Source organism: Chrysoperla carnea, chromosome 4 (assembly GCF_905475395.1).
Source record: "Chrysoperla carnea chromosome 4, inChrCarn1.1, whole genome shotgun sequence".
Classification (NCBI taxonomy): domain Eukaryota; kingdom Metazoa; phylum Arthropoda; class Insecta; order Neuroptera; family Chrysopidae; genus Chrysoperla; species Chrysoperla carnea.
In genome coordinates, this window is record NC_058340.1 from 63,993,182 (window position 1) to 64,011,372 (window position 18,191).

The window sequence follows — 18,191 nt, forward strand, 5'->3', positions numbered from 1 at the left end:
TATTTAAAAATATAGATATCAGATGAATTTAATATTTATGTATTTGTCAATTAATTTAGCTACTAATTACATACATATTTATAAATTTTTAATTAACTACGATAAAATGTCAAACATTTTATTTGATGTAATTTATAATAATTTTGACAACCTTAATAACTTATACAGAAGAAACTACTGTACCTTGTTACCTTAGTTAAGCGCTACAAAAGTGCATTCACATATCATTTTCAAAAAAAAAAAAAAATTATTTTCTACATATTATTGCGACTGTACCTACTTTAAGATTCGATTAGTCTCGAATAGAGAAAACTGTTGTACCTTTACATTTATTATACGCTACAAAACGAATATAATACCTACGTTAAGATAACATTATCAGTAAGTCATTGATCTCGCCCCGAAAATCAATAAGTATTTTCAGATTGCATAAAATAGTAGTTTCCTTCTTGAAAAACTCTTTATTGGTTTAAAATTTGATAGAATTACGTGATACAGTTTGAAAAATGATAATTTTAATAATTTTAAAATATATTAGAGAATGAAAATTTAAAAAATTGTTTTTTAGGTCCCACCGAGATTTGAACTCGGATCGCTGGATTCAGAGTCCAGAGTGCTAACCATTACACCATGGAACCCCTTAGTCATCATCCCTTAATATTTCTTTTATGTATCATAAGCTTGACAATGTTTATGTACATACTATGTGCTTTCTGTATGAAAAAGCTTTTCAATAAATATAACTAAATTTTAAATTTCCTTTAAATTCAAAAGTTTTAATGTGATGTATCAGTACAATGTTATTCTTAAAACCATTCGAATTCGATTCTGTAAAGCTCATTATATGAAAAGCTCATTCTAATAAGAAAACATCTTTTGTTAGAAATATGTTCGATAAATCAAATAAATACGGCTATCTAAGACTGGATATCTTTCTTTACTTACGTGTCGTCAAAAAACAAACGATTGCGTCGTCAAGACTATCTTTACATGGTATTTTAACAGTTAATTCAGTCAATTGTTTGTTTTCACTTGTTTAATGTAATTTCTATCGAATCTATTTGATTTACGAAAAAAAGGTTTCCAATAATAGAAATTTGTTTTTTTTTAAGACAAAACTTTCTAATTTAAACTGTTTTAATGATGCCCTTTTACTTCTTTGACTTGAACAATTTCCTATTACTTGAAACAATTTTTGATGGTTGAAAAGTTTCATAAATCAACCATGTAGGCTAACAAATCTTTCCAAAAATTAGTACCATTTATTTTATAAAATTATAGATTATTTTAGTCTTAATTTTTGTGTTTTTTATTTACAGGCAGTGGGTCCAAATGGTATATTAGGATTAGATTTAACACCACGCTTTCATCAATCTACGGCAAAGAATTTGCATATAGGTGAATTATGTTCAGCATGCGAAGATGCAAATAGTAAATGTATATTAATGAGCTTCATTTTTACACAACCACAAATGTCGCCTGGTTACACTTTAATTGCCACGATTCCAAAAGGTGCTTGTTATGTAAATATAACACAACTGAGGCCAACGCGAAATCATTTAGGTAAGTCATTTCCTAGAGAAATTTTGACCGCAAAAATACAAAAATTGTGTCCATTTGATTTGTGAATTAAGACCCAAGAATAAAGCTCATTGGACGATATAAGATGAGTATTTTTCGAGATATCTCTACACTCCCAAATAATCAATTCATTCATTCCTCAAAAACTATTCTTCTAAGCGTTAAATAAATATGACTACCCGAAGATGGTCATCTCAGCTGTATGCGTTTTATCATATAATTATAATAATGTTACTTTTCAGCCCTACGTAATCCCGATGGTAGTTATGTATTCAACGGAAATTGGGCAATCAATAAAAATGGTATATATGATGCAGCTGGAACAAAATTTTATTATAATCGACCCGATAATTTAACATTATTAGAATCAATTACAAGTGTCGGTCCATTAATGAATCCGATCGATATTATGCTCGTGTATAGAGTACCAAACCCTGGAGTTAAATATGAATATAAAATTGCCTCAAAATCAGCATTAATGAGTGAAAAAATAGCGCCACCATCTATCGACTTACGACGTCTAGATCATCGACCATCTACTCTATCATCACAAGCTGATGAAGCGGTCACACTACCTAGACATAATCATCGTATTATGAAAAATCGTCGAAAAAAATACTCATGGAAAATATCACCAAGTCGTACACCGTGTTCGAAATCATGCGGTGGTGGTTTTCAATCACAAATTGTTGTGTGCGTGCGAGAATCGACACAAATACCGGTACACGAACGTCGATGCATACATTCAGACAAACCGACGGTGTTACCAGTACGATGTGCGACACAACCATGTCCGGCACATTGGATTACAACGTGGAGTCCATGTTCTGTGACATGCGGTCAAGGTGAACAAACACGTTTGACGTTTGAATGTAAACAAGAAATTAGTCATAAAATAAGTATTATGGTGAATGAAGGTGCATGTATGGAACCAAAACCACCACTTCGAAAAGCATGTTTTGTGCGTGATTGTGATGAAACTGGTACAACTGTTTCGCCTGATGACGATGAAATAGCAAGTAATGATTTAAATCAGGATAATAATAAATATCAGCAAGCATTTTGGCGTACTGGTCCATGGTCACAGGTAACAAATTTATTTATTCATTTCTATACAGAGTGGTCCAAAGTTAAAGCATACTCCACACACTCGCGAAGTCTTTACTTGAAGTGTATAGCCTGTCCTCGCCTCGCCTTTTCGATTTCGCTAAAAAATCGTTGTTATATCCCCGGTCTAGATCTCCATTTAAAAAAAAAAAAAACAGGATGCCAGCTGTCACGCTGTCTTTACTTTTTCATTGTCAACATTTTATCACGCAAATAAGCAAACATTCAAATCTTGCGTTAATTTTGGAACACTCTTTATTTGCAAATATTACCTTTAACATTATTTTTTAATTTAAGTGTTCGTCTACATGTGGAAATGGTTATCGCACGCGTTCAGTGATTTGTCATGGTCATATGATTCGTGCTGACGATTGTCCAATACAACAACGTCCAAATATTCGAGAACGATGTGAAAATCTCCCACCTTGTAATACAGATTACGAGACAACAACACAAATTCGTACCAATTTATTAACATCTTCACACACTATTCATAATGTGACGTCGTCATCATGGTTATATACAGAATGGTCACAAAATTGTGACGATGATTGTGGTACAGGTAGTCAATACCGACGTGTTGCATGTTTACGTAATGATGATACATGCGCAGACACATTAAAACCTGAAATACAACGTTCTTGCACAAGTGATCGTCATTGTGGTGGAAAATGGTATACAGGACCATGGGGTCGATGTATTGAACCATGCGGTGTAAATCCGATACAAAAACGTGAAGTTTTATGTGTGATACATGTGAAAGGACAAAGTCGTATTGTAAATGAAAAAACTTGTCCAATTACAACACGGCCCATTACCGAGAAACCATGTGAGGATGTACATTGTCCATCACAATGGTATACGAGTGATTGGGGTGTATGTAGTAATCCCGTAAATAGTAATAATTGTGAGAATGCCATTCAACGACGTGATGTTCGATGTTTGGATGCAAATCAACATGACGCAAATAATTGTGATAATGAAGCTACACCGCCTATGAAACGGTCGTGTGAACCTGCACATTGTTCGAATAGAGATTTATCAAATTTAAATAGGGCTGCACCGGGTGATCAACCAGCCTTAGATGGTAAGAGTAATTATCTAGACAATAAATTCTATATTTTCCTTATATCATCCTCAGATCTACCTTTCATTTTATAGGCGTTATTCCTCAAATATACTGGGTAAAAAGTGAAAAGGATTTGAATTTGACGTACTTGCACAAATTTTCCTGTTTAAGCTAAGATATAAAGAGTAGTTTAGGCTTGAACAGAAAAATTTGTTCCACCCACCTCATTGTGTTGGGTGTGACTTTTCTCGGCAGGCGAATATTACGCCAGATATGTGATCACATATGTATTTCAACTTTGACCTCAAATATCTCAACAACTGTAGATTAAAAAAAAAAGGAATTCAGTAAAATTGACTAGTATAATAATAAAATATTATTTTTCAGGTGGATGCGTTGATAAAATCGATCGATGTCGAACAGCAGTTCAAGCCAGATTATGTCAATATGAATATTACCAAACAAAATGCTGTCTATCATGCAGTCGAGCACCAGAACTTCCTAGGGACTGAAAATTGTTTTGTTGTATATAGTTTTAAAAAAAGTTGAATGAGTTTCATTCTCGTTCGTTAAATAAAATTTATTTAATTAAATTTATAAAATAGTGATTAATTCAATTGTGATCACTCAAAATATTTTAAAAACAAATACTACTGCCAATTTGCCATATTTGTATGTCAAGTGTGAACCAAAAAAAAACAAAAAAAAATTGATGAAATTTTTTTACAAGTTAAATATAACAAATATTTTTATTAAACATTGTAATTTAAACAAAACATGTGACAAATAAACAAAAAATAGTGAATTTATTTTATTTCTTTTCCCCCAAATCTGCTCCCCCACGTATACAAATCGGCTAATAAAAGAAAATGAAAAACCTGATAATGTATTTCTATATGAAAGTTGACTTAATAAATTAATAAATAGGCAACTTGTATGACGTATATATAATGTTACACATGTAAACACGTAGTAAATATATTAATGCATCATTTGTACCGTCAATATTCCAATTAAAATTAGTATCCGACCGAAAGTTCGACTTCATCAAAAAAACTAGTTTCGATTTCAGCCCAGCCGAAAATTGAGAAAGAATTATTAAGAATAATGACAAAAAAAGTTTTAAATAGACTTTGTGATAATAGTTCTAGATAATATATTCGATTCAATTCATCGAAATAGATTCCCTTTCGGGCGACCCCATAAAAATTTTGTTGTTAATTTAGGTGGTATATATAATTAAAAAAAGACAGCACATGAAAACGGGGCGGGATGCGATGATTTTATTTATTGACTTGGCGCTTCATTTCTAAATCTGTTCTTAAATAAACTCTTAATAGGTTTCTGTCTCCATTTTATTCAAATCCAGAGGATGTGGTTTCGATAGGACACTAATTATAATTTATATGCCGATTCAATACAATTTCAACTGGGGAAATCAATGAAATTATACAGATAGCAATCAAAGCTAATGTCATTTCCCATTTGTGCTCACATATACTCCAACGTCTAGAACGATTACAGTAAATGCCATGATATCCATAAGCTAAAGTTATCATTCCTATTATATAGCCAATTATTCCAGATATATAATGCACTAATCTAACAGATCTCTTATAATGCATTGAATTCGGCGTCATTACGAAACCAAACATGGTCGAAATTGTTATAAAAATCAGAGTGGTTAAACCTGAGAAAAAAAATTAATCAATATGGATTCAAAGATTTATGGAAACAAGCAAGAATTGGAATTAATTGAAACAGAAAGATTGCCAAGCAATATAAGTAAAAATGATAATAACAAAATTTTGGCAACATGGAATTTGTCAATTTGTGAGAATTCTTTACCCTTCATATGGGACCCCAACTAATTTTGATACAGGCCCCTCCAAGGCGAGCTACGCCACTGGTTAATAGTATTTAGTATTATTATTTCCCTAATAATTACGAAGTCGAAATTATGGCACGTCTATGGCCTTAAACATTTCTATAAAGGTTTGCCATCCCTGTCTTACGAGTATAAATTCATAACAAATATTTTACTCATGTATAAAAAATAATATATATTTTCACCTAAATAGACATGTTCTCCGTGAAATTGAAATTTTATCAAAGCTAGTAATGAAGCAATCAAAATTAGTACAAAAGAAGTTCCAAACCAAAAAAAATGTAGAAACTTTTGTTTTCTTCCCGATAGTTTATTAGTGTAATTAGTTGGACAAAACATTAATAAACCTTCAGGGAATAAAAAGGCAATCTAAAATTAAAAATTAGACCTTTATTAATATATGGTAAGAATCATGAAAAAGGCGAATTGGTTATTAATTTTTGTTTACCGCAGTTACACTCATTAACGCATGCGTCACATGAAGATCAAATTTTAGTCGATCCGTCGTACTGTAAGATTGTCGTTCAGAATTTCCGTTTATATCCTTCTTGTAATGATCTCGCACATTCCATATATAATTCCACCAGAAAATATATAAGTGAATTGCGATTAACAAATGGCAGATTAAGTTTAGTATTTTTCTAACAAATCCTATCGAGTTCATTGTGAACAATAATGAACGTAATTTTAATAACAATATTAAAATTTAATTTAACACAAAAAACTAAAGTAATTTTGGATTTACGCAACAAAAAAATTTATAAATTAAAAACATAGTAAATTTCGAAATTGTTGACACAGTGTCAACAATTAATTCGTTACCTAGTAGAGATTATTTGACGTAGATCGTAATAAATTAGTCTCAGTACCAATGAACATACATTGTCGTTGGTAATTTATTTAGTGCGGCGTTCTTTTTTACGCGACTCGGAAAGTTTTTGACCCGAGACTTCGATAGTAGTTTTTTATATGCAGGAATTAAATTTGAAAATACTTCTATTTAATTCAGAGGGAAATAGGGATTTTTGAATCCAAATTGTTCATATTCAGACTTTGAACACACTGATGCTTGTAATCAGTAGGCTAACAAACAGTACCATACTGGTACCATGATGGTTCTGGTAGTAATGATGGGGAAAAAGTCGTCGAAATTATGGATGTAAGTTGATTTTTCTAAGATATAAACTTTTTAATGTAATATAAAATGTCATGTTTGTGTACGATAGCCCAATAAATAAATATTGTATACTACCACATAAATGAGAGTATTTTTATACTGATAATTAAAGCAATTCGTGCAAAATTATTCCCTAACCATTCCAAAATATCAAAAATGCACAACGTTAATATTCAAGTTTTCACTTCTGCCGGCACTCCCAGAGTGCAACCCGTCGTTTTTTATTTTTAAATTTTTCTTTTATATCAAGAACAAAAGTGATGTTTAGAGGTTATCCAAAGCCTCCCAAAAAGTACACGGTCCAGAGCCTCACATTTGGCTAATGTACAATAAAAATTAAACAATTTTGACAAAATTAATGTTTTATTAAAATTCGTATAAACAGTATTTACACTATGTAATCAGAAAATGCTTTTTCTACATGCATTCAGTCAGCCAATTCTACTTTTATTTTAACAAAAGCTTAACTTATTTGATAATCGAAAAATAAAGTTTTTGCTTCTTTAATAATACCGGTAGTTTCTATAATATCTTAATCGTGAATTATAAAAATAATAAAAATTTATCAGGTCTGACTCTTGGTGTAAAATATCATTTTTATGGTTCCGTAGATATATTATAAATTGTTTTCGAATCATTTTCAATTGAATTAGAATCGTAATAATTTTGAAACGCTGTTGTGACATTCACTGGATCATTACTAATAATATTTATACAATTCGAATTAGTTCGCATATTTTTTACATTAGAAAAATTTTCTAAATTTAAGATTTCAGTATTTTCTTTTACATAATTTATCTCACTATTTATATCTAATTTTTGTCGTTTTCGTTTTTCATTGCTATCGAATTCATTTATTTCGTCAGTCCTTCCTCGTTCAATTTTCGCCAAATTTTCACTTTCAACTTGTTTTCCAATAGTTTTACCAAAATTATGAAATAATTGAAGAATATCTTCAGTGTTATTCGGTAATTTTTTTAAATTGTCAATAAAATTTCTTAATAAATAATCAACATCATTATTATTAAATTTAAGTTTTTCTTGAATTATTTTGAATCCATCATTCCACAGTTCAGCTTGAGAATCTATTTCAGTTACCGATGGTGTCATAGTATTCTGTAAAAATTATTTTATGTAATGCTGGGTCAAGGGTTATTCGTAGTATTTGAGTTATTTCAGAATGGCTGCTGTACTTTGAGAGGGAGTTGTCAACATAAAAAATCTGTATTTGCATAACGGGCACCTAGGTTAAAATAATTTTCTGGTAGTAGGTTTCTTTTCAATTTTTCCTAGCTTTTTCGGTTAGTATACAGAAGTTACATTAAAACATACACTTTCCACGTCGAAAAAAGATTAACAATAATAAACTTTTTAATTTTAAGGAGGTTATCAATTCGACTGTAATTTTTTTTTTTTTAATGTTTGTTACCTCAGAACTTTCCACTGGGTGAACCGATTTTGATGATTCTTTATCTATTTGAAAGCTAGTGCTTCCCGTGTGGTCCCATTTCATTTTGATCGAGTTCTGATAACGGCATCCATGAGAAAACATAAAAGTCTTAAATTTGCATTAAGTATGCACGACAAGAGGACGAATAACTCAAAATCACGCTAACCGATTTCGATGATTCTTTTTTTTAGTGATAAATTAGTTAGTGCACTTCAGGTTCACTAAAAATCACAAAATAAAAAAAAACTTTAAACAAAAAGAAAACCGACTTCAAAAGAAAAACTTTTCCAAAACAAATTAATATTAACTTACAAGTAAAAAAATAACGATAATATAATGTAGTTAAAATTATTGTTATTTTTGGAGTCGGTGTAAGCCAACGAAACAACTCCGACAGAACAGTTTGGTACATTAGCTTGGCTGACACCGACTCCAAAAATAACAATAATTTTAACTACATTATATTATCGTTAATTTTTTACTTTTTAGTGCATATTAATTTGTTTTGAAAAAGTTTTACTTTTGAAGTCGGTTTTCTTTTTGGTAAAAGTTTTTTTTTTATTTTATCAAAAAATTATATACTTTGAAATTCGTACTTACTTCATCATTGATAATTTGTTGAGAAGTTGATCCTGAATTAGGTATCAGAGACATAGTATTAGCTTCTTCCCCCGTTGCTAAATAATAGCTCCGTTTACGAAATTCCAAACTTTTTTGCTCTCGCGTTTGATCAATACAAAGTGAAACCCAATATTGATGTTTGCACATAATTCCTTTCCTACCAACACGACAAGTACAACAAACTAATTGTACATCAACTGTATGCATTATACTCGGATCGGATTCACTAGGTACATTATAAACTCCACTGTTGTCTAATTCTTTAATCGACTTGAGTATTGAGTCACTAGGACTTTTCCAAAATGGTTTTTTATCATTCGATTTTTTCTGTACAACTTTTTCATACGTCACATCTAATAATTTTCGACAGTAATAAGATTCGAATCTCGTAAATATAAAATCAACTAATTGTGCTAGATTAAATGATTTGATTCGTTCAAAAATTTCATCTTTTAATACTTTCACAACATTCTGTACATTTTGGTTAATACTATTTTCCCGAACAACCATTGTCGTTGAAGTTCGATAACATAAAGCCCATTCGGAACGTCGTTCCCATAAACTTGATAGGTGATTCAAATACAAAGTATAATCTTTAGCCAAACATTTTATTTTCTCGTAATATTCTTGACATTTTTCTTCAGTGCTCGCATAAACAACCGATTTAAATGTCTCAAATAAATCGAGTCGATCTTCTTTCTTAATACAAGTTTTACTTTTCATTAACCATCGCCACATGGATTGTAATACATAAAACGTACATAATAAAATTCTAGACAATCCGAAGGACATATTTAAAGCTACACGTTCTGAAATTGAATCATCTGTTAATATAACAGATGGTCCCATTTCACCACGTCCATAAAAATAGTTCCCTCCAAATGGAAGTAACGATTTATATAATTCTAAACCTTTATAAATAATATCCGGGGAATCTGATAACGTAATAATTACACCTAAAGGTAAACATCCCGTTGAATTATATGTCGATAACAAAAACATTCTATGCCCTATTTCTTTTTTATTTAACTTATCCTTTTCTTTGACATAACCAGTAGCATCAACAAACATAATATCCGCTGCTTGAGGTACATTTTGATGTATACGAAACATTAACGGAGTACAAATCGCTAAAATAAAATCGTCCGTTGGTTCCGTACATTTAACGCACGTCATGCTACATAATTCATTATATTCGCGTACTCGATCTAAAATAAATTCACGAGATTCTAGAAAATTAACAGAATCGAATTTATTTTTAAATTTTTTATAAAACAAACGATGACAATATGGTAGATCGGGACAATATTTTCGATCGCTTAAATACGTTTCAAAATCGTTTGGATGTTCATTTTCTATGTCGATTTTTAATACTTGTAACGCTGATGCGGGTGAATGACCTTTTTGATATAATGCCATTATTTTATCTTCAACCGATGAATCAACCGGACGGAAACGTAAAACCTCTGCGCTGTTTATTGGATGATTATGTTCGTAATAAAAATCGATAACCGTTGGTAATTCCGGATCAACGGAACAATTTCGTTTGAATATTTTTTTTGGTATTGCGTTTACAGTGAATGTTATTCGTGATGGACATTTGGTATTTTTACATGAACGATTTTTATCGCTCTTTAATTTTTTACCACCAGTGTTATGGTGACATTTTACACCTAATTTATATAAAATCCATACACCTACAGAAGGTTTCGTATAATTTACACGATACGTTGTATTTGTTGATGTTTCGAATGTGTCCAACCATGCTTTAACATCTTCTTTTGATTTAATATTAGCTTTCATTTCTCCACGCACCCCAAGTGCTGATGATTCGGCTTTGGTTACATAATGTTCGAATTTTTGATTTTGTAATATTATCTGAAAATTAAAATGTTCAAATTGATTTAGTACTTTCGTTCGAAGTTCGTTTTGAATTTATAGTCTGGATGCCACCGACTTGTCGTTGTTGGCGGCATCTTTCACGGAATCTGGGTAATTTTTTAATTGTTCCTGATGTATTTTTTGCTGTCATCTTATTACAGATCGATACTACAATAAAATTTCGCAAGATTCTTCCTATGTAATCAATTTAATATATTCCTTGATCAAATTATGGTATACCCAAATTATTCTTACCTCTATTAATCCACGAGTACTTTGCGGTATATTTTTATCAAACTTAATCATCATTATTCATTTTAGCTCTTCATTCGAACACTTAAAAGTTCACATTTCCAATTCATGCATTTTAAGAAAATCCAAATAATTTGGAATCCACAAAATTTTAATGAATATTTTTACCTGATGATAAATTTCAAAGATACTTATCAAAATGTATTTTTTTTTTTTTAAATTTCCAATAAATATTCTTTGATGTGTGGGAAATTTAGCATACAAAAGAGTAAAAACACTTTTCTTCGTTATTAAAAAAAATTGCTTTGACATTTGTTTATGACTTTTTGTGGGGAAATGTCAAAAAAATATTCTTAGTGATGTAACGAGTTTACTTACCTATTTAAGCTATTTGATACAGAATGAAATTTTTATCAAAAGTTTGTTTCTTTTTTGCTTGTCAAATAAAAAAAAGCTAGCCACAAACCAAATTAAAATTTTTCAAATACTGCCAGTTTCTCAATTTTAAATCAAAATTTAATTTTCTATTTATTTGTGTAACTGTATTTACGAAGATTGTATCAATCTTCGTAAATCGTAAAGCAGCCCTTACTCTATAATCTGTATTTTATGTTCATGATTAAACTAATCACGTTTTTCACGAAAAATAAAGTTGAAACTGTATAAAAATACATCAAGAAAAATTTGCTAAATTCAAAAGCAGAAAACGTGCTTGAGATTAACGAAGTACAGACTTCGTATTAATTGTAAGACACTTTAGAAAATATAATTTGTGTAAATTGTTGGTTATGTTTTTATAATTCGAAATTTATTTCTAGCTCAAAACAATGGTTTCGATTGAGGAAATTTCCAAACAATATGTTAAAGAGTCAATAAACCATTCAGAACATTTACCAGAAAAATTTTATGATTTAGATCTAAGCGATAGTGACTTTGAAAATGAATGTATACAATTTGCCAATGGTATTTTATTTTTAGCCAGGATATCGAATCATTTCAAATAATTGAAATTTTACTTTTTTTTTTAGATATTACAAATAAAAAAATTACTTTAGCAACTTTTACAACGTATCTAGAAAGTTTTTTAATCGCCCAAACAGCATTTAATAGAAAAAGGGGGATACTGATCTTATCCACTGTGCTAGAGCATTTACCGAAAGATTTGTTAACAGAAAATGAAATATCTGTATTAGTTAGGTTCTACAGTGATAGAACTAATGAAAATCACTTGGTAAACTTATCATACTTAAGAATTCTAAGACATTGATAATAGGGAATATTCATGTATTTTTTTTTATATGCTTAATTCATTGTTTACACCGTTATAACAAAGTAAAAAATATAAATACTGCTTAAAAATACTGTAATTAAGTATAAAAAAATATTTAAAATACATTATAATTTTGAGATATTTAAACGCAGTTAATTTAATGAAATAGTATAATTTAATGAAATACCATATAAAATGTAAGTAATTAATATCATACAGTATGTCAACAAATTTGACAAGTCCGTGCTATGATGTCACGTCCGTATAAAAATTTGAAATTCCGTTTTAGAAATTTTTAAATGCCCTCACTGAATTTGTACTTATTCATTAATTTTAAGTAATTAAAAAGATATTAATTACTAAAATAATGGTTTAGTTGAAAAATCCAGTCATTAAAGTTACGGAAGAAAAATATTTGAACCAAATTTTAATTTCATGAATATTCCCTATTGTTCCTGCTTTTTAAACCGCGAATTTTTCTAATTTTATCTAATTTAAACTCTTTTTGGCAATGTAAAACTCTATAATTAACGACCTCGATAATAAATATAGAAAAACTCAAAAGTATTTTTAATTTTTACAGATAATTCCATCTCTTATTAAAGGGATTTGCGCTATTGTTACAATGAAACACTTCCCAAACGATTCTACCCGAATAATATTAAATAAAATATTTGCTCATATTCAAATCGATATGTGTTCAGTATTAGATCGAAGTTTATTGTATCGAATGTTGTCTTTATTCTTGGATTTACGAACAGATGGTAATTAGAAGAATTATTTAAAATGTAAACAATTTTATACATCGTTAAATTATTTTTAGAGGTAAAAAATATGGGTCTTGATTTTGTAAATGGTGTTATACAAGGAGTGGACGGTGAAAGAGATCCAAGAAATATTCTAACTATATTCAATTGGCTTCCTAAATTCTTTCGTACAGTAAATATGAGTCATTTAACAGAAGATTGTTTCGAATTAGTCAGTTGTTATTTTCCGGTAGATTTTCGAAACCAAAAAAACGAAAATCAAGTAGGTTATTTTAAGATTATTGTTCATTCACTTTCGAAGAGAATGTCGAAAGACGATGTAGTTTGACTAATAGCAACTTATTTGTATTATATTTTTAGAATATAACAAGAGAAGAATTAGCAGTAGGTTTAGAGACATGCTTGTGTGCAGTACCAGAATTTGGTGAGTTTTGTATACCATTGGCACTGGAAAAATTGGATTCAGATTTAAAGAATGCTGTTATTGATTCATTGAATTTATTGGTTAGTTCATTTGAATAATAAAATTGCACTTTATTATTAACAACGCTAAAAGCATACAACTTCTCCGCCGGGATTTTTCCCAGGGTTGATGGATCCAAGGTTTTAGACCCAAAAATTATAAACCTTACGCCCTACTGCATTCTGAGTTTATCGTCTTCTATACAGGCCTTACTAGTGAAATCATTAGAGATTCCCATGTTATAAAGATGGTAGTTCAATCGACAGGATCCTGTCAAGAATTCCATCACACTTCTTTGTGCTGTAGTGAGTTTCAGACAAGCCTAGCTGAGGTTATACACAGGTTGGTCTGCCTTAGGCCCTGCGCAAAATTCCAATAATCAAAATGAGCTTCTCGTAGTCAATCCTTATGCCTTTATTGTAGGCCCATAAACGTATTATTAAACGATTAACTATTTCCTTTAATATAATTTTAGATTCGAGGTTGTAACACATTTTCATCCGAAAGCTATGAAGTACATTTTTTTGAAATTTGGCATCTTTTAAAAAAATATTTATTTACAACTAGCGATGCAGAAATACGTACATGCGCATTAAAATGTTTAACAACAATATTAACATTAATAACTTCAGATGAACAACAAAATGAGAAAAAAATTCTAACAGAAATATTAAATATTATAAAAAATGAAACACAAAAAAGTTTAATAATTACATCGAAAGAATTCGAAATTGGGACCAAAGTTTTGTTAGCTGTTGCAAACGTGAACGCACTATTTTGTACACATGTAATGGATTGTATGATACCAACATTACTCAGTCAATATTACTTGGATGACAATTATTTACAAGAAATTAAAATATTAAATATATTAAATGAATTTTGTGAGATTTATTTAAAATTTTTTAAAAATTTAAATGAATCCGTTCATTTATCAGCAATCCCACAAATGTTGTTAACTACACTAAACCATAAAGAATATGAAATGCGGGTTTGTGGTTGGCAAGGATTTACAATTATTTGCCGTACAATCAACGTAGATTTTAAAAATGAACTTTTAAAAATAATCACAAATACCATTTTAAATGAAAATAATTTACAAACGAGAAAATCGTTGTATAAATTTTTAGAAAAGTTTGTTCGTATTTTTGAAAATGATTGCAACGAACAAATAATCAACAGTCAATATTATGAGAATAAAAATATAAGTGAATTGAAAAATTTTTTAAATACTTTAATTATTTTAACAAATTCAAATAACGTTGAAAAAATTTTATTAAAATTACAAGATTATTGTTTTTGTAATGAGACTGTTTATCGAATTGAATTCTTAAATTGTTATAAACAAATTACTTACAATCTAATCAATAATAAGAACACTATTGATCCCATATCTTTTATTGATCATTTTATAAACGCAAATTTAATATATTTAGAGGAAAATGAGAAAATCCATGATTCAATAGTTTCAATTTCAAAATTAATTTTATATAATTTAATGGCGTTAGCTAATTATGATGTAAATATTCTTTTAAAATATATTGATACATTAATGTTTAAATTTGAAAATACACAAAATGAAAATCGTATTATTATTATAAGTTTATTGTACGGTTTATTGATTGGGTTACGTCGTTCTGATCAATTGAATAATAAAAAGTATATTTTTGAAAAATTGTTAAATGTAACGACGACTGTCAGTACGAATGAATTAATGGTTGATTTAGCTGTTAAAATACTGGCTAGTATGCTGAATAAATGGCAAGGTAATATAATTTTTTGTGTAAAAAATGTAGGAAAGTGGCGTTATCACCCATTTTTAGAAAGATTGATATTATTTTCATTTTTAGATGATTCGTTTGATGTATTAGTGATTGGAGTCTTGGAGGAAATTTACGAATGTTTAGAAAATGTCAGTATCGAAGAAAATGTTAATAAACTGTTAGCTTGGTTTACGAAGGCGTTAGTTATGCGAAATTCTAAATACGGCATAGACTTAATTTGCGTTGTCAGTATATTTTTTTGATTATGTAAATAACAAATTTTAGGATACTGATTCTGACCTTTTTTTTTCTCATTAGATGTGTAAAAGACTGATAACAGTTAAATCGTTGGCTACCAATTTTGCGATACTATTACATGATAATGAAGTACTTTGTTCTCAAAATGATTGTCGAATTTCGTAAGTTATTGATTGAATATTTTTTTTAATTGAAATTTTTTGTAATTTTTGATAATTGATTTCAGATTATTGTATCGTCAAAAAATTACAATGAATTGTTTAAAAGAAATTTTAGAATCACGTAAAAATGATCGAAAACTTCAATATAATGTCGCAATTCTAAATTTATTAATATATTTACCCCAGCAATTATTTGTACTTTATTTTAAAGAGGTAAGTTATCTGTTATTCTAAAGCGCTCCTTAAAGTTAATTTGAAATCGCACCATTCCCCAGCAGGTTAGATTAGACGAGCTGTCCTGGAGTGGAACACATTTAAAGCAAAGGGTCCGCTGAGATACCGAAAAGGGATTGGTTCTTCCTCGGTCATTATTCCATGAACCACTTGGAGCTCTTTAAGATCGGAGAGATCGTCAAAGAAAGACTGATTCAAATGAGCCCATCTTCTCATGACAAGAGCTGGACAGTGACAAAGAAGATCAGACATCGTTTCTTCCTCCCCCCGCAGTGACAGCTCTTGCAATAATCGTCATACACTGCACAGGCGTTCAACATGCCTTCTGCTTAGCCAGTGCCCCTATACGCAACAATTTTTCTTAAAGAGACCTATTGAAGCGATATAAGATCTTCGAAACGCCTGCGATTGTACTTGGGCCATATCTGTCTTTTAGTACCGCAAGTGCGTTTCTTCCTCCATTTAAGATTGGCCTTTTTTAAGATATCCTTTTGCAGTTCTCCAACGAAACTTCCGAATGCCTATTGATACTTGCGCCCGGCAGCCTTGTGATATTTCTAACAGGCTCGTCAGCTTCAAAATTCCCTGGAATGTCCCTGTACCCATACCAAATTTACATTCATTTGTTTCGCCAGCTCATTTAAGGCCGTTTAACAGTACTGAGACTAGATCCTATCTAATGAACAATTTTAGCAATTTTTAGGAAAATGGTCTATTATTTGAAAATAATTTATCAAAGTATCTTTTTTATAGGTTATTGAAGTAATTATTGAGTGCCTTGATTCCAATATCCCATTTTTGTGTTTAATGGCCTTAAAGAAAATCGAATATATTGTGATAAATGAGAAAGAATTATTTGTTACGTATTTGAGTGATATCACACCTATTTTACTAAAATTAACAGCATCCGATTCCATGGTAAATAATTCGTTTTTATAGTTTTAAATAAAGTTTTTAACCAAAAAATTATGTTTCATTTTTAGGAGGTTCGATTAAGTGCTTTAAAATGTTTGGAATATATAATGGATTCTCCAACTCATTTGGTTACACCGTTTAAAGTTCGTGTAATACATGGATTGGCAAAATGTTTGGATGATCCTAAACGATTAGTAAGAACCCAAGCAATTAAAACACGTCTGGCTTGGTATAAGTGTGGTAACGATAGATAACATTTTTAAATATCGATTTTTCAGTTGTTTTATTATATTTTCAAAGTGAAACTTCTATTGTGTCCATATTTAAAAAAATAATATAATTTTGATTGACCCCGAAAGGATGAGATAAAAACATGGAAAATTATTCCAAAAATTAGTAATATAGAAATTTATAGAAGATGTTTATTTAGAAAATCTATTTTCCGTTTTCCAATTTTTGTTCTTGCTAGAAATTAAGTTTTTTTGAGAAAACTGGAAAAATCATGATCCGATTTCCACTCTAGTTTAATAAAATTTCAGTTCAGTTTTTTCGTTACACAGCTCATGGCCTTATGAACCTATTAAATCGTTTTTGTACACCTCAATAAATTTTTTTTCTGTTATCAATATTTTTCAAAACTGTATGTATCTACTTCATATCCAGAAATAAAATCAAATTTAAGAATGCTTTTAAATTCGCTTTTTTTAAATGTTCCAAAATTATTAATTTGTTGTATTTCGAAAACCGATTACTGATCGAAATAAACTAATAAAAGTGTCACTTGTAGATGTTAACATTTTTTTTTTTATTAAACTTGAATTTTATTATTTTAAAAATTTAGATTTAATTTAATTGAGACCAGGCGTAGGACACTAGATTGTGCCCTGTGTGATGAGTAAGGAGTTAGCTAGACTTAGCGATAAATGTTCTTTTTAGCAACTTATATTGAACCCATGTTTGGTCTCGCCCTTAAAATTTTTATGCATTTATTATTATTAGAATTTGTTGTTCAATTTTTTGTTGTTAAATAAAATATTTTTCATAAATTTCATCTAGCCTAGAATTACCTATCCTTTCCTTAAAAAATTAAAGGCACCAATTTTTTCTAAATCTAATCACAGGTATAGTAATCACAGGTATTAGTGGCTAAATATAGGATATTACGAAGGCTAAAAAAAGCGGTAGGGTCAACCGTAGCGTAGGAACTACAACAAAAACCGCCTACGGGCCACATCAGTTTGAAATGCAGCACTGTAAGAGAATTTTATTGCCAGCCGGCAAGTCCGCACAACATTTAAAGCAAAATTCTTGGTTTTGTTTAATTTTTTTGGGAC

The 18,191-nt window shown here is 29.9% G+C and overlaps 3 protein-coding genes and 1 non-coding gene across 5 annotated transcripts in view; 2 read left to right on the forward strand and 2 right to left on the reverse strand.

Moving 5' to 3' along the window:
* The window catches only part of LOC123297626 (ADAMTS-like protein 4), a 93,414-nt gene extending 88,959 nt beyond the window's left edge, over window positions 1-4,455 (forward strand). For both annotated transcript variants that reach the window (XM_044879369.1, XM_044879368.1), the window contains exons 2-5: window positions 1,320-1,563; window positions 1,824-2,668; window positions 2,986-3,775; window positions 4,145-4,455. In XM_044879369.1, the coding sequence (XP_044735304.1) occupies window positions 1,320-1,563; window positions 1,824-2,668; window positions 2,986-3,775; window positions 4,145-4,269 (2,004 nt within the window). In that variant the 3' untranslated portion in view covers window positions 4,270-4,455. The remainder of the gene's footprint in view (window positions 1-1,319; window positions 1,564-1,823; window positions 2,669-2,985; window positions 3,776-4,144) is intronic.
* Trnaq-cug lies at window positions 567-638 on the reverse strand. Its single transcript has one exon. It is a non-coding gene; the product is annotated as a tRNA-Gln (tRNA).
* A 2,964-nt stretch (window positions 4,456-7,419) lies between the features above and the next one.
* Window positions 7,420-11,184, reverse strand: LOC123298856. The gene is made up of 3 exons (XM_044880951.1): window positions 11,030-11,184; window positions 8,873-10,771; window positions 7,420-7,938 (listed from the first exon to the last, which is right to left on the reverse strand). Exons 1-3 carry the CDS (start codon window positions 11,081-11,083, stop codon window positions 7,420-7,422), a joined length of 2,472 nt encoding a protein of 823 aa, XP_044736886.1. The 5' UTR covers window positions 11,084-11,184.
* Window positions 11,185-15,090: 3,906 nt separating this feature from the next.
* Window positions 15,091-17,454, forward strand: LOC123298411 (MMS19 nucleotide excision repair protein homolog). Its single transcript, XM_044880406.1, has 6 exons — window positions 15,091-15,292; window positions 15,377-15,534; window positions 15,608-15,708; window positions 15,774-15,921; window positions 16,696-16,860; window positions 16,926-17,454. The coding sequence occupies exons 1-6, from the start codon at window positions 15,241-15,243 to the stop codon at window positions 17,109-17,111; spliced, it is 810 nt and encodes a 269-aa protein (XP_044736341.1). The 5' UTR covers window positions 15,091-15,240; the 3' UTR covers window positions 17,112-17,454.
* Window positions 17,455-18,191: the final 737 nt, after the last annotated feature.